Source organism: Netta rufina (assembly GCF_964035555.1).
Source record: "Netta rufina genome assembly, chromosome: 5".
Taxonomy (NCBI): Eukaryota; Metazoa; Chordata; class Aves; order Anseriformes; family Anatidae; genus Netta; species Netta rufina.
Genome location: NC_140128.1, coordinates 49,357,069 through 49,371,572, shown reverse-complemented (window position 1 = coordinate 49,371,572; position 14,504 = coordinate 49,357,069). Strand labels below are relative to the sequence as shown.

The window sequence follows — 14,504 nt, the reverse complement described above, 5'->3', positions numbered from 1 at the left end:
AGGGCGGAGCGGCGGGAAAGCGGCGGCGAGCGCGGGCGGCGCGGGCGGGCGGGGCTCGGGGCGCGGCGGCGGCGCGGATTGGCCGGCGGGGCCGCCCGTCGGCGGCTCGGCGGCGCGATGGAGCTGGTGGCCGAGCTGCGGCGCGGCGGGGAGGCGCGCTCCGTGCGCGTGCGGTGCCCGGCGGCGGAGGAGGGGCCGGGCGGGCGGCTGCGCGCGCTGCGCCTGGGGCTGGGCGAGCTGCAGGAGCGCCTCGCGCAGCTGCTGGCGCCGCTCGAGCGCCCGGAGGCGGGAACCGGCGGTGAGGCGCGGGGAGGGGGAAGGGGGAAGGGGGGGGGAGCGGCGGCACCGGCACCCGCAGGGCCCTCACGCGGCCTGTGCGCGGCTCCCGGCAGGCGGCGCCGAGGAGGACGAGGAGGAGGAGGAGGAGGAGGAGGATGAAGAGCAGCAGCAGGACGGCGCGGAGGGGAGCGGCGTGCCCGAGGACCCCCCGCCGAAGAGGACGAGGGTGCAGCGGCCCTGAGTTGAGTGAGGCGGCCGATGGGGGCTCCGCCCCTGCGGAGCTCGGCGGCGCCTCGAAATGACAATAAAAGGAGAAAAAAAATAAAAAAAAAAAGGGTTTGTGAGGTGCTTTGTGAAAGCCCGGCGGGGCAGCGGGCTGCGGCTGGGCCCGGGGGGGCGCGTCCCACAGGCAGCCCCCCCCCGGTCCTGCCTCACCTCACCCCGCCCGGCCGGGACACGGGGGGCTGGGGGCAGCCGGACCGGGCGGCCTCGGAGGGCTCAACCGGCCCTGACGGCTCTTTGAAAGTAAGTGATTCTTTCTACAAGCACAAGCTTGCCTGCATTTATCTGAAGCAGTGCAAGAAGTTGATAAAGAAGCCCAGCGAGCACACTAGCACCAAAGGAAGTGCTTTATCAAACGGCTCAGGCAACGTTCTGTACAAAAGCCAGACTGATAAACGTGTCAGAAGGGCTGCTTCGTGTGAGCAGTGCTCGTGGCATCGTGAAGCTGCTGCAGCTGTGAAGCCTGTTACAGAACCGAGAGCAGCGCTTCTCCTCCAGGCCGCAGTCCGAACTGCTCCACCAACGGTGAGGGCTGTGGAGTCACTGTAAAGCAACACGTCAGACTTAAACTGGTGCTCTCTGTATGAATAGTCCACTGGCAAATCACGGGTTGAAAACCCCTGGAGCGAAGCAGCAAACCCTAACTCTCCTAGGATAGAAACAAATGTAGCTGAAGCACCAGTAACAAGGTAACTGCTTTTAGCTGCCAGCATGGACAGGTAATAAAATGCTGCACCTGGGCTCCAGAAGAGATTGATGAGCACTGGGTCAAGAACAGCCTTCAAAAAATCATTTGTAGTCTTTATTGCGGCCACAAAGCTCTTAAAGAACAAAAGGGGTACTGAAGCTTTGCTGGAATTTAGGTAATTCTAAGCTAGAGGCTTGCCTCTGGTAAGTGCCATAAACCTGGAGTAGGGAACTGACTTTAATGAGCTGCTCCAAGGTAACAAGGTAACAGCACGGAGAGCTTAGGTGGGACATTTTACTTGTCAAAAGCAAGCCTACTGCACACAGACCGGGATCTCAGTGTATGACAGTCTGTTACAGCTTTGGAAAACTGGATTTGCTGGTTCAAACAACTGAGGGTTGATGTTAACCTCAGTTCAGCCTACAGAACAAGTACTGTGTTTTTACAAAAAAAAAAAAAAAAAAAGCTTAAAACCTTTAAGTGTGATACTTATTAGGCACCGACTGGAAGTAGTGCCATCATGCCTGGTAACCATGCCAGGTGCAAGGCTTCCCCAGTTCCCAGCAGACATTCCCTCCCGTTGCTTTCAGTACAAGGACTCGAACGGAAAGTTATCACCCAGCGCATCCCAGGTAATTCCCACTCCTGCCTTAAAAGTTACCTTACACGCACGCTGCTCCAGAAATCAGATTCTTTCTGAAACAGAGTGATCCGGTGGTGAGCACACGCTGATGGTGCATCTTGATGTGTGCTAACTGTGCTAGCAGCATGAAGAGCCGAGCAATAAAGAGCCTTTCTGTGGCTGCAGCATGCTCTTTCTTTCCAGAACAGGCCGATACTGCAGGGCTAGCTTGAAGGAGAGCCAGAGATGAGTTGGCTCTTACAAATTAACTGATGGTTACTGGACTGCTTTCGTTCATTAAGTCGTGTTCAAACAAGCTTATCATCCAGGACTGGTACATAAAATATATTTTTTTAACTACTAGAATAATAAACAAGCTGAACCACTAAACCACCAGAGAGCATTCTTTTAAGACAACAATGGACAAGGCAAGAGAAAATTAAAGGGCAGTTAATAGCACATACGCTGCACAAGCTGGAGTTTGGTTCCAAGGGTAACTTAATCCTCATATTTTTAGCTAAACCAAAAAGCTTGCAGCTGTACTTTGCTGCCAGAAGAAACATGCTTCATAAGAATCACATTTTATTGCAGCTTACTGATGGCCAAATTCGAAGGGCTGCAGCCTTCACTTCGGCTCTTCATTGGACCTGCTCTCCCACAGGAAGGGAAGAACTGGCTCGGCAGTACTTACAAAACGTGGCAGAGATTCTCCTGAGGTGGGCAGGTACCACCAGGCGAAGGTACAGCAGTTAATGAAACTGATGCTCCAGACTGCCCAAAAGTAACACTCCAGCAGCCTGACAAAGCTTGATCTTGTGACACAGCCAAAAAAAAAAAAAAAAAAAATAACCACAGGGTAAGCGACACAGAGATAAATGTTAATAAACCTTGTTACAGCTACTCACTTTCTTGGCAGGGAAAAAAGAAAAAGCTCCAAATGACTGCTAAGCTAGTAAAGGTTAATTCTTTTTCTCAGAACTTCATCACTGCCTCTATTTTGACAGCTTCTGCTTTAGAAAGCTGTTTCAGTCTGAGGTAAATCATTTTAAGTTAAAAGAGTATGAGTAAAAATAGCTTTTCCACCTCTAAGCGGCAGTTGTAGCAATTCATCTTCTCTGTCCACTTGGAGAAAAGATTGGTATGAGCAAGTTCTGGTGTGAGCTCATCTCACATCTTTCAGTAATTCCATCGCTGTAGAAATGGATGTTATTGTCATTTGCAATCAAGAACTAATTGAAAAGTACTGCAGTCTTCTAAAAAAGGTTGTAAAACTGAGCTCAATTAGCCCAAAAGCTTTTACATTACGTCAACTTGTGTTGCAAGCAATGATCCACAACTGAGAATTAGCTTTGACACTACCTAAAAATCTTCACAGTAATCAAAGTAATTTCACTACCTGTTGTACAAGTAAAAAGCAATAGTTATTTTTTCTTTGTTTACTCTCTTGGTGAGGCTTCACCTGTTTATTATGTTCCACTAGTGCCAAAAATGCTGGCAAAAATGCTTTTCTCTTATAGTCCTGTCGTGCAGTATTCCCACACACTGCTTAAATAGTTTATTTCTTTCCATTGCTGCTTCCCACCTCAGGCTCAAATCCTTACACACACGGCATTGGCCTGAACTAGTTCGTGCATCTCTCTGTAGTTAGGTGTAAAGCTCACGCTTTTAGACAGCTTTAATCTAAAGCCAGGTTTCTGATGGAGAAGTCTGCAAACATGAGCCACCGTTCCGCAAGCCACCGCTGCGCCCAGCACGTGCTCCACATCCCGCCTTGGCTCATCGCATCAGATGTGCTGATGAATTTGCTAAAGGCCATATGGTTGCGCAACACTAGCTCAGACAGTTCTCCCTATCGCTTTCTATTTTCAGTGCTTCCTCTTACGATGTTCTTCTTTTAATAGACACATCATAGCAACTTCTCAGTTAAAAAACTACAGCAAGTTAAAAAAAAAAAGTCTAGACAGGCATCTCCCTGTTACACTGAGGTAGAGAAATGGTGAAGGGATTCAGTTTCATCCATCTATCCACAAAAATTCAGGCTACAGCCAAGCAATTGGGACGTGGAGAATAAAAAGACAACGAAAGTGATCAAACACGCACGGAGGGAAGGACAGGAGAACAATAAGCTATGGCAGCTGACTGCCAGCACTGCTTTCTAACAGCAAACGTACACAAGAAAATGCCGTATATATATCTGCATTGACAGACTTCTGTTTATAAACATTGAAAAGTTTTTATTTTATAGATAAATAAGATGATGATTTTTAGAGTTAAGAAACAACACAACTTAAAAGCTCTGACTCCAAAAGATACTAGAAGTCAGAGTTTATACTTTATTCTTACTCCAGCATATTAGGATGGCAGCTTCCTCCTTTTCATATTGCACTTAGAACTTAAAACCTTCTTGTAAAGGCTACATTGTGTTTTCGGGTCCTAGCACCAATGCTGGCATTTGAAACCACAGCCTGGAAATATCTCCAAATGCAAACAGAAAGTTTAAGGTATTGTAACTACCATGCTTGAACGTAACAACACTGAAAATAGTGTTCTTTCCACAGCTGGAGAAAGCCGATAGGCTCCAGGATTCCCTTACAGTAGTCAGAAGCGGATTAGCATCTGTGATGATTCGGTACTGACAATCACGTACAATCAAAACGGTAACTGAGAAGTTTAGCTCATAATGTTTAGGGCCTGCTACTTTCCAAGTCCGCATTTTGCACTGTTTTCACATTCAGGTTACTTCCACATTGGCTCAAAAACTTAGTTATACTATGAAACAAAAAAGGAGAAAAGAAAGAACAGATTTGACATTATTCAAAATACATGATCCGGTAGTTAGGATTAAATGATATACCAAAAGAGCACTGGAAAACGGGCTGAAACCAGGATAAGAAATGTCAGCGGAATTTCAGAATGACTGAGGAAAAACTGTACTCACTGCAGGAAGGAGAATGTATCTCACTCAAATTTCTGGAAGAAACATAGTATCTGTCTTACAACAGGCTTAGAGCATCCCCCAACCTATTACCAGTTCACTTTTCCAAATTTGAAGTTTTGTTAATTCATCAGCACTCACAGACCATGTTTTTACATGTCTGGAGTGGAAATTTGAATGGCAGTAAACTCCGATCGCTTTTTATCAAAGCAGATTCCTATAGGTAGGAGAAGGCAACGCTTAAGAACCACATTTTGTGCATGCTACAGCCCAATGCCAGCACAAGCTGCTTTTGACATCATAGGGAAAAAGCGTAAAGCACCAGCCTCCGGGCCTGTGCCACTCCTCACTGCCTGCCTGCTACAGCATGGTATTCTGGTCACTGGGGAAAAAAAAAAAAAAAAAAGTATGATGCCACAGACAAAAAGTACCTTTTTCTCTTTAAAGATTTGCACATACTTTATTCTTTGCTTCCTGTATTTCCTAAATTCATTTTTTAAAAATTCCTTAAAAACCAGCACTGATGTAGATATGGATTACTTACAAGAAAAAGCAAAGAATTGTGCTAAGTGCAACTTCTATAATCAAGTTTGATTTTTTGTCCTTTTACATTTATCACAAAAGAAGCATCTGTTCATTGATTTTACTCCAAGGGAAAACAAAAGAAGTCATTTCTTTTTTTTTTTGCACAGGAGTAAAGTTATGGACCAGAAACTTATTTCCCCACAGAACGTTTCAGATGGAGTGTAGCAATTTTGCATCATTAAGGCAAAATGAGGAATATTTCCATCAAGTGTCACACAGGGCTCTCCCACTCAAGTCACTTGGATATACCCATACTTTAAAAAACTTGTGTAATTATTTTTTTAAATAGAAAACAGTCACTGTTCATTGCTTAACAGTTTGAAAGAAAAGGCTCCTTGCAGCCTTCACTCAGAACTTCAGTCTCGTGATTAGATCAGGCGTATGCAATTGCTTCAAAACGGCTACGGAAACTAGAAATTAAGTGTCAATCAGCTGTAATCTACTGATCTGATTAGAGGCCTTCACAAATGTTTGATGACGATTGCAAATAACAGCCAAGCAGATAGGAATGATGCAATAGCCAACAGTTTTGGGGTCAGCTCTCGTACAGGAATAGAGGAACAAGAACATCTGTAAATATGGTATTAAAAAGATTATAGTCCACAGCCAAAAAGGCAAGGATAGCAGTCGTACTTTTAAGGAGTGCGTCCATGTGGTTCCTTCCTGTGGTTCCTTGGGATGTTGCTGAATGTGCTCCAGTGCTAGTTTGTTGTAAGTCTCATTGATTTCAAAGACATAATAAAAAGCTGCAGCACTTGCTAGCAAGTACAACCCCACACCAATCCATCCCATCCTCTGGCGGAAGTTCATCATTCTCCATGCTCTGCACCTGTAGCAAAACGAGAAGTACATTTTCAGTACAGTGTGGAGAAGGGGGACATAGGTGATGCTTGATTTTCATACGGTAACTTTTATAACTTTCCCAACACACCAGTAAAAAAAAAAAAAAAACAACAACAAAAAAAAACGTGCACACATTTTGAAATAGCTGAGTTTAGCACCTGCTAGGTAATAAGTTCTGCCAGGCTAAAGTCAAGTACTGAGTTAACAGAACAGAAGTTGTGAATCGGCTAAGTTATTCATCCAACCTGCTACCAGTGATTCTAGACACTGAGTGAGACTATACGAGACTTTCCATAAATTCAGAATTTCTGTACAGCTCTTTTGTGTCTAAAACAAACATGCTGCTAGCCAGTTAGTAACACGAGCGTCATTACTCGTTTGCAGTGCACCAGCATCCAGTTTAATTAAACTTTAGCTGAGTGCCCATCAAGGAACCCTATAAAAAAGATGTTTTAAATTTACACATGAGAAGATACGTACTAAAGCTGTGTACTTGTACCCATTTGCACACATGAGGATATGTGCTACAGGATGTTACATGTAACTTACTGTATTTCTGCTCTACCTGTGGAAACAGTTGCACTACGCCTTCTGGAGGAAAGGAGGAGAACCTGGGTATTAGTAACAGACTCCTTGCAGAACGAACCAGACACCCATCAACTGACCCCCCCCCCCCACACACACACACACAAAAAAAGCACAGTAATTGAAGCTACACACACACACCGCTGTGCTCAACCTTTAGCTGCTTTAAGATCGCTGGCTGTATGGGTCTAAGTGACTTGAAGCCTTCTTGAAACAAGCCACAAACACACTAGCCAAAGCACCTTCACTAATTGCAAAATTGTTGCTTTCCCTCAAGATGATCCCTGGGCAGGGCAGAGCGAGCCACCGCTCCACTGCAGCTGCTCAGAGCTCTACCAGGCACAGTTATGCAGCCATAGACCATCAGAGCCTTTCCTAAGAATTTTGGAGAGGATTAAAGTCAATTTTTGGAGAACTGTTCTAAACAAAATATATCACGAGCTAGTTAGTAGTTCTAAATACACTAGACAGTGTGCACACAGAACTATTAACAGAATTACGCTAGAGTTTAGCGCCACTGACACCAAAGCCATTGCATCTTTTTGGATCCCCCTTCCCAAGGCCAAATTAATCTTTCTGGGCACCATTCCCCAAAGACTTTCTGACTTTCCACATCTGAAGGACGTCCTCAGCCCTGACCCGGCAGGATCTGACCAGGCAGCACTGGGGAAGCTGCTCCGGCCCTCGCGCTGCCATGCTTCAGGTGGCTGACACAGTCAAACGTGCAGGGAAACGCCACAGAAATCTGTTAGTTTTGAGGCATATTTGTTTAGCTTGTACTTCTATATAAGTTAACAGTATGTCAGCTTTGTAATACACTGAGTTTATACGTTTAGTTAGATGACATAGCTGTTTGGGTAAGTTTTTCCCCAGCGGATTCTTAAGCTCCAGAGTGCACATTTACCCCACAGCTAAGCCGTGAGGCGTTTTTTCCCAGAAGTTAGACGTATTTGAGAAGGCTGCCAGCACTTCACACTTAAAAAAAAAAAAAAAAAAAAGCTTCCCAGGGCTTGCACCGAGTCAAAGCCCACACACCGTTAAAATCGCAACAAAGTGAAGCAGCGGAACGTGAGGGGATTCCTGCCGGTACCGGGGGGGCAGCGCTGGCCCCGGGGCACCCCGCGCGGGACGGGCCCGCTCTGCCCGCTCCCCACCTCTCTCCGGGGCCGGCTCCTACCTCAGCTCCCCGAGCCCCCCGGGGGGGCTCCCCCCATGCCCTCACCTTCCTCCAGCGGAGAAGCAGGGAGCGGGAGGGCGGCGGCGGGCGGCCCGCTCCCCTCAGCCCGCGCCGCCGCACCGGGGGGCGGAGGCTCCCGCCCAGCCGCGCCGCCGCTGCCGGCCCGCTGCCATCGCCGCCCGGCCGGCCCGGAACCCCGCCGCTTCCGGCATCGGGACAACCACTGCCGGGGCGCGCCCGGCCGCATCCGAGGCGGGGCGGGGCGAGGAGAGGCGCGGCGCGGCGCGGCGGGGCGGGCGCTGGCCGGGCGGCGCGTTGGCCGGCCGCCATCTTGGCTCGGGCCCGCGCCCCGCCGCGCCGGTGGGGGCCTCGCCCAAAATGGCGGCCGGGCCGCTGGTACCGCGCCGGGAGGGGGCCGCTCGGCGGGGGGAGAGCCCCAGCGGCAGAAAGTAGCGGAAAATGGTGGTGGGGGGCACTGTGTTGTGGAACAGCCCCTCCGGTGACAACGTAGTGTGCAGCAGCAGGTGTTTATACATAAATGCCTACTGCTTGCACGTTGCTACTGAATGAAATCATTAGGGAAAAAAAAATCCACAGGAAAAAAAAAAAAAAAACATAAGCCAGAAAGTCTTATAAATACCTTCTCTGGAGATATTAAAGGCCCACCTGGACGCCTACCTGGGCAGCCTGCTCTAAGGAACCTGCTTTGGCAGGGGGGTTGGACCCGATGATCCGTCGAGGTCCCTTCCAACCCCTACAATTCTGTGATTCCGTGATTAAATTGACCAAAAAATGTGTGTTGTCACCTCCATGTGGTTCACCAATTTGCATCCCAGTCTTGCTTAGAAAGTGTGCAGGATGTGTTTCAACATCTGTCTGAATTCAGTCCTGGTTAACAGGTTTCCTGTGCTAGTTAGAACAATTCAGGAATTGCATGGCATTGCATGTAAAATGTAAGCTTTTTTCTTAAATTGTTAGCATACCAGAGTCATAAATAAACTGCTGTTTCCTAATTCTACTTATGCTCCTTTCTGAACGCTTCCTAATACTACTTATGCTTCTTTTTATGCAACTTACTCTTCTTTCTGAACTGCTCCATACATTGAATTTACTGTGACTGAAATAGTTTCAAATCCATTTCGTTTGTCAGCGCCTTGACTAATGCTCAGTTTGTGTTGGAAGTGTCTGGCTCGTTGGCAATCAGCATCAAATTCTGCTCTCTAGTTGGTGATCCAAATCATTAAAAAGGAAATATGGAGAGGTGAGAAGATAAAAGTGATGTTATAGAGAAACAGTATGGCCACAATTCACACACACACAGCTATAATTAAAAAGAAGAATAACAGAAAATTTTAAAAGGGGCATCGAATGCAAGATATTAAAGCAATGACTTATGGGGGGGGAGAGGGGGTAAATATATATACCTAGTATTTTCTGCCATTTTTCTTGGGGGATGTAGTAGTTTTGTTTGTTTGTTTGTTTGCTTGTTTTTAAGACAGTATATAAAGCTTCTGCAAAATCAGTTTTAGGATGGCTTGTGCTATTATGCTCGATGTTCCAATGAAAAATATGTTAGAAAGTAGTGTTTTGGATTATATCCCAGATATCTGAGGACTAAGTGTATGGTGCTGCAGTTGTCATTGGAAAAAAATGACGCTGTGGAGAAGAACCCACAACTAAAGGCTCAAAGTCCATCTCCTCGGTCACTTTGAGGACCACTAGATGGTGCTCAATACCAAAGACAAAGCCAACCTTGCACTGGCCAGGAGTCACCCAGCCCGACTCCCGATTCAGGAAAGATTTTGTGCTTAACCTCAGTTGAATTATCTTTCGTGAAGTTTAAATGAACTGTTAGTGTAGTTCTAATGAATGGTGTTTTAGATACGAGTAACCACACAGAGTTGGGATGTTGTTCAACATTAAATGCCCTTCTTACTTGTATTTATTTCTTTCTTACCTGCCTGCAGGTATGAAAATCTCAGGTGATCCAGAAGTAAATAGAGTTTTCCTGCTGGTTGCTTTATACCTGACTGGCCTTCTAATCAAGCACGGCTTTCTTGCATCATCTTATATTGGTGTTAGAGTGATGGGTAGTGATGGGAAATTGAATAGCTGCTGCATAGAGCCCATTTCCTTAAAAATGCTGACCTAGTTGTTAAAAAGGAAGGTTTCAGTGAGAACAAATATGTGACTGTGTGATTGGCTTGGCAATGCTGAGCATAAAGCCCACAGTTGCACTTAAGATTCTGATGAAAAAGGATTGAAATCTATGGTTTATTCATACTTAACAAGTCTGTCTTCTGAATGGTTAGAATTGGAAAGGGAAGATGACTTAGGATTTAATGTGCTTCATTTATTGGTCTTTTCTTCTGTATTAATCATAGGCCTGAAATTATGGCTTTGAAGAGAAAGATTTAAAGAATTTGGGAATCTGCCACAGCAAAAGCAAGCTGCTTTTGAAAGTAGAGGTGTAGCATCAGAGAGAGTGATTTGTACTATCTTTGGGCTAGACTTCAATTTGTGTGAACTCAGCATTATGCTTAACCCTTAACACAGTATGAGAAGGGACACAGCAAATAGCTGCTGATATTTTTTGATTGTTTTGTGTTTCCCCAGACTGCTGTTGGGGGGAGGGGGGGAGGAAATCAGAACTAATGGAACAAGTAGAGTCTGTTCTCAGCTTCAGAGGGGTTTAAAGTCACCAGGGCTAGTAACAATGAAGGGAGAACAACTCATTCTTTCCATATTGAAATATCAACATTTATAGAGTGAGACTCAAATGATTAATACTCAGGCTGCAAACAAGAGGAGAAAATTGTACTAGCAACAGGCATAAGCTACTGACTACCAAGTAGGTCCATACTGATAAGAAAACACTGAAGGCAAGCTAGGAAGTTGATCTGAAGGCAAAGATCCAGATGAACATGACCTATGGTTAAGCATAGCCAGCACTAAGCTAGAGGCTCTTATAGCTCTAATACAGTCTGAAGGCCCAGGGCTCGGCTTAAATGGGGCTCCTGAGCCCACAGGCAGGGGGCAGGTGAGGCTTTTGGGCTTATTAAGGCCTGTTAGTGTACTTGGGACCCTGCCAAAGTACTTAGGACAAGTGAGGGCTGACAGAAGGAAAACAAAAGAGTTGGTTGTAATCTTTGCATCAAAACAAAGTTTTCATGCACAGTGTTAAATTAAGGTTTTAACCAGGCTTAGATTTGGGCCAAAGTAGAAGAGCAAATGTAGAAGAGATCGTTCCCAAACCAAAAGTAGTTGGGCTTCCAAATGGCAGGTAGAAACTGAAAGGAAAAATGCACCCTGCGTAATTTGTGTGGATAAAGATTTGACATAGTTGTAGGTAGGGTTTACATTATTTACAGGTAACTAAGAAGTGAGAAACTAATTACAGAAACATACAGAAGGCATTTTTCTCAAGAACACATTAGTACTGTGTTCATAAAGAAATACAGAATAAAAAGGTTTTTCCGTGAAACTTGTGTAACACACAAAAAACTAAGGGTGCATGTTTATAAAAGGAGAATGGTTCTAGTTTTTCTCTTCTTTTTTTTTTTTTCTTTTCTTTTTTTTTTTTTTTTCCCCCAGAACAATATTTATACTGGTCATGTGAATTTTTATCAGCGAGTGAATGAAAGCCCAGTGTTTTTGCAGCTCGTGGAGTTTTTGTTGTCTATTACATGTAGTTGCTTTGAATTTTAGAGTATCCTGTTGTGGTGCAGTAACTTGTTTTGATCGGCTACTTATACTATCATCTGTTGGGAGACAGAAACATCGTTTTCTCTCAGTTTCATACACTATATTTCACATTTTATGAACCCTTATTTTGTATTTTATATCTTTTGTTTCTTCTGAAAGTCAGACAGTCTTTTGATTCCTTTTTTTCCTTGAGTGGTTGTTTCGTCTTTACTGTTATCTTTCTTTGAATTTCTCTGTTGGAAGCATCTATTTTCTTATGGGGGTAGTACATCAGTATTTTGGAAGCATGTAAGGCCCTTTTAAATAAACTGGCATTTTTATATTTTATTTCTTCTCATTCTGAATTCAAATATTATGTTTGCTTGTTTTGGCTATGTTGATCACACGAAGCAGAGATCCTCAGTGAACTGTATATAATCCATGGCGATCTTTTCCTGCTTTGACTTGCTTTTTATGCATTGAAATGCAGGGACCTTCTGTTACCTTGATTGTCTCATCCTGAAATTCTGCTCTAGCATTTGTTTCTTTACAGCAGACACATCTAAGTAAAGCTTGTGGCAATCCTATTATCCAGGTTCTCTGGAATACCAGACATACTTTGTTCTGTTTGTCTAAAATTATTCCAGAAGTATTTACCATCTTTCCAACAAACTCTGCCTTTTTGATACTTACAAGTAAAATACCTATGTCATTCTCCTAAACATCCACAACAAACATCAGCCAAAGGTAGAATTACAGAATGCTACTCTTTGTCAGAGTGTCTTTAAAGAACTGAGTCTTTTATGAAGAGGGGCCTTGGCCTTTTGGCCGTTGCCTTTTAGATTGAACTTTTAGGTTTCATTACAGTGATACTCCTTGCTCATTAGTTACCACTGAATATAAGCTTTACCTTTCCATCTTCTGTGGTAAAAATAATTGCAGCAAGAAAGAGATGAACTGTTTGCTTTTTCCTTATGTTTTCAGCCAATTTCAAAGTGTCTCAAAAGTTTAACAAGAACTGACAAAACATACCTAAAGAATACCATCAGAGATAGTTGGTGACTGAGTATTTAAGCAGAGGACAAATATAATTTATGCAGAAGCAATGCAGGTATTGGTTTCACAACTCCATCAGTATGACCCAACCTTGTACTGATCTAGAAAGAAAGAGAGCAAGCCTGCAGAATTTCTGCCAGAACAGTTTTCAGCTAGAAACTGCATTTCAGCAAAACCATTATTCATTACAGTTTATTGATGTTAATTAAATCTACACAAATAATATTCAACAAAAATTTACTTCCAAGACTGCCATTAAACTGCTGAGAAATCAGAATCTACTCTTCTGGGATTTCAGCTAAGGTCTACTCGTGCTGCCAGAAAAGAACAGTTATTGAATTTCCATGCTGAGTTTGCTGCTGCCAACAGGTTTGTTCATATAAACAAGTTAACTGAAAAGTCACCCATGTTAGGAAGAAAAACAGATTTGAAACCAGGGGTCTGGCAGACCTAAATGCCGGCCTCTGCCATTTGGCCTAAAAGAGTTACTTCTCAACTACCAACAGGGGAAAAAGAAAAGTAAAAAACAAAAATCTTTTTCTGTGAAGGTCACTCTTTAAAGCGTATGCACTGTCCTTCTTTCTTCCTTCCGTATACACATTCCAAGAGAAACATCTGACCACCTGACGGGGTGACAGCTCTGTCCTCATTAGAAGAGGTTGGGATGATACCCTTGGTGGTTTGCTTTGTTTTTTTGTGTTTCTGTGTGTTTTTTTTTTTGTCTTCTCTGTTACTTTTTTTTTTTTTTTCAAATTCCCAGTAATAATCTTTTCTTCTGTGATGCTTTTGTGCAGGATGTCAATAATACCATAGAATGAGTTTGAAGAGATATAGTTATTGTCTCTCCCAAGCCGCCCTGTTCCCAGGCTGTGCCTGTCTTTCTTAGACTGAGAACTATGTGCAGCAGGGAGTATCTATATTTAGATTCTCCTAAAGCATAACTTTCTGTTACTAGACAAACAGTGAAAGAGCACAGTTCAGATCAGTCTTTTTCCCACATTCAAATTTTGTTCACAAGGATCCCAGCTTTTTTGCATAGATCAGAATAGAAGTTGGGGTGGGGGGGTGGTAGGTAGAATATTCTTTGAGATTCGATGAATCTAAGCTTTCATTCTAGAAAAAAACTGTGTTTAGAAAAAAAAAAAAAAAAGTGTTTTACGTGTTTGTCTGTCTTCTCTTAGGAACTTCTTCTCTGTGTCCTGTTACAGCTTAGGAATTAGCACATATTTATCAACTCCTAAAATGCACTGCAAGAGACATACATGTAAGACATCCATCCACATGATCTGAGGGTTGATACCTTCTTAGTCACAGAAATGTTTGCATACAATATAAAAAAAAAAAAAAAAAAAAAAAAAAAAAAAAAAAACAGAACTCCCACTTCCCTGCAGAAGTATCAATATCTTCCTTTTTTTTTTTTTCCAACCTCATTTTATTTGGTTCTTAAAAGCTTTATTATTTCTCATTTTCTAGGATAATCAAATCACCTAGTATTTAGCCACTTCATAATGTTTTATTAACAGAAGATTCGGCTCACTGTTTTGTCTCTCAACAGTACTATTTGTGGTTTATTTTCAAAACTGTTCTACCTATATTCTTTGTTTATACTTTATACTTTAAACCCACAGTTTAGTTTTTTTTGGGGGGGTATAAGTAATGGAAAGGGTTGTGTTGGGCACTTGAGGGTAACTGGTGCCTCAAAAAGTCTCAGTCCTGTTTATTAATTCTCTTTATTTAGTCTAACCGAAACTGACAGCTCTTACTCTTC

General features: G+C 43.6%; 2 protein-coding genes across 2 annotated transcripts; one reads left to right on the top strand and one right to left on the bottom strand.

The window, feature by feature from the left end:
* Nucleotides 1–87: 87 nt before the first annotated feature.
* GON7 (GON7 subunit of KEOPS complex) lies at nucleotides 88–613 on the top strand. The gene is made up of 2 exons (XM_084287615.1): nucleotides 88–298; nucleotides 393–613. Exons 1-2 carry the CDS (start codon nucleotides 118–120, stop codon nucleotides 518–520), a joined length of 309 nt encoding a protein of 102 aa, XP_084143741.1. The 5' UTR covers nucleotides 88–117; the 3' UTR covers nucleotides 521–613.
* Nucleotides 614–4,079: 3,466 nt separating this feature from the next.
* Nucleotides 4,080–8,216, bottom strand: LYSET (lysosomal enzyme trafficking factor). Its single transcript, XM_084287157.1, has 2 exons — nucleotides 8,042–8,216; nucleotides 4,080–6,220 (listed from the first exon to the last, which is right to left on the bottom strand). The coding sequence occupies exon 2, from the start codon at nucleotides 6,202–6,204 to the stop codon at nucleotides 5,809–5,811; it is 396 nt and encodes a 131-aa protein (XP_084143283.1). The 5' UTR covers nucleotides 6,205–6,220; nucleotides 8,042–8,216; the 3' UTR covers nucleotides 4,080–5,808.
* Nucleotides 8,217–14,504: the final 6,288 nt, after the last annotated feature.

Excerpts from the sequence above, each read along its gene's own strand:
- GON7 (XM_084287615.1), top strand. The coding sequence starts at position 118 with ATGGAGCTGGTGGCCGAGCTGCGGCGCGGCGGGGAGGCGCGCTCCGTG. Across the intron at positions 299-392 it reads CCCGGAGGCGGGAACCGGCG|GCGGCGCCGAGGAGGACGAG; the intron begins GTGAGGCGCGGG and ends GGCTCCCGGCAG.
- LYSET (XM_084287157.1), bottom strand. The coding sequence starts at position 6,204 with ATGATGAACTTCCGCCAGAGGATGGGATGGATTGGTGTGGGGTTGTAC.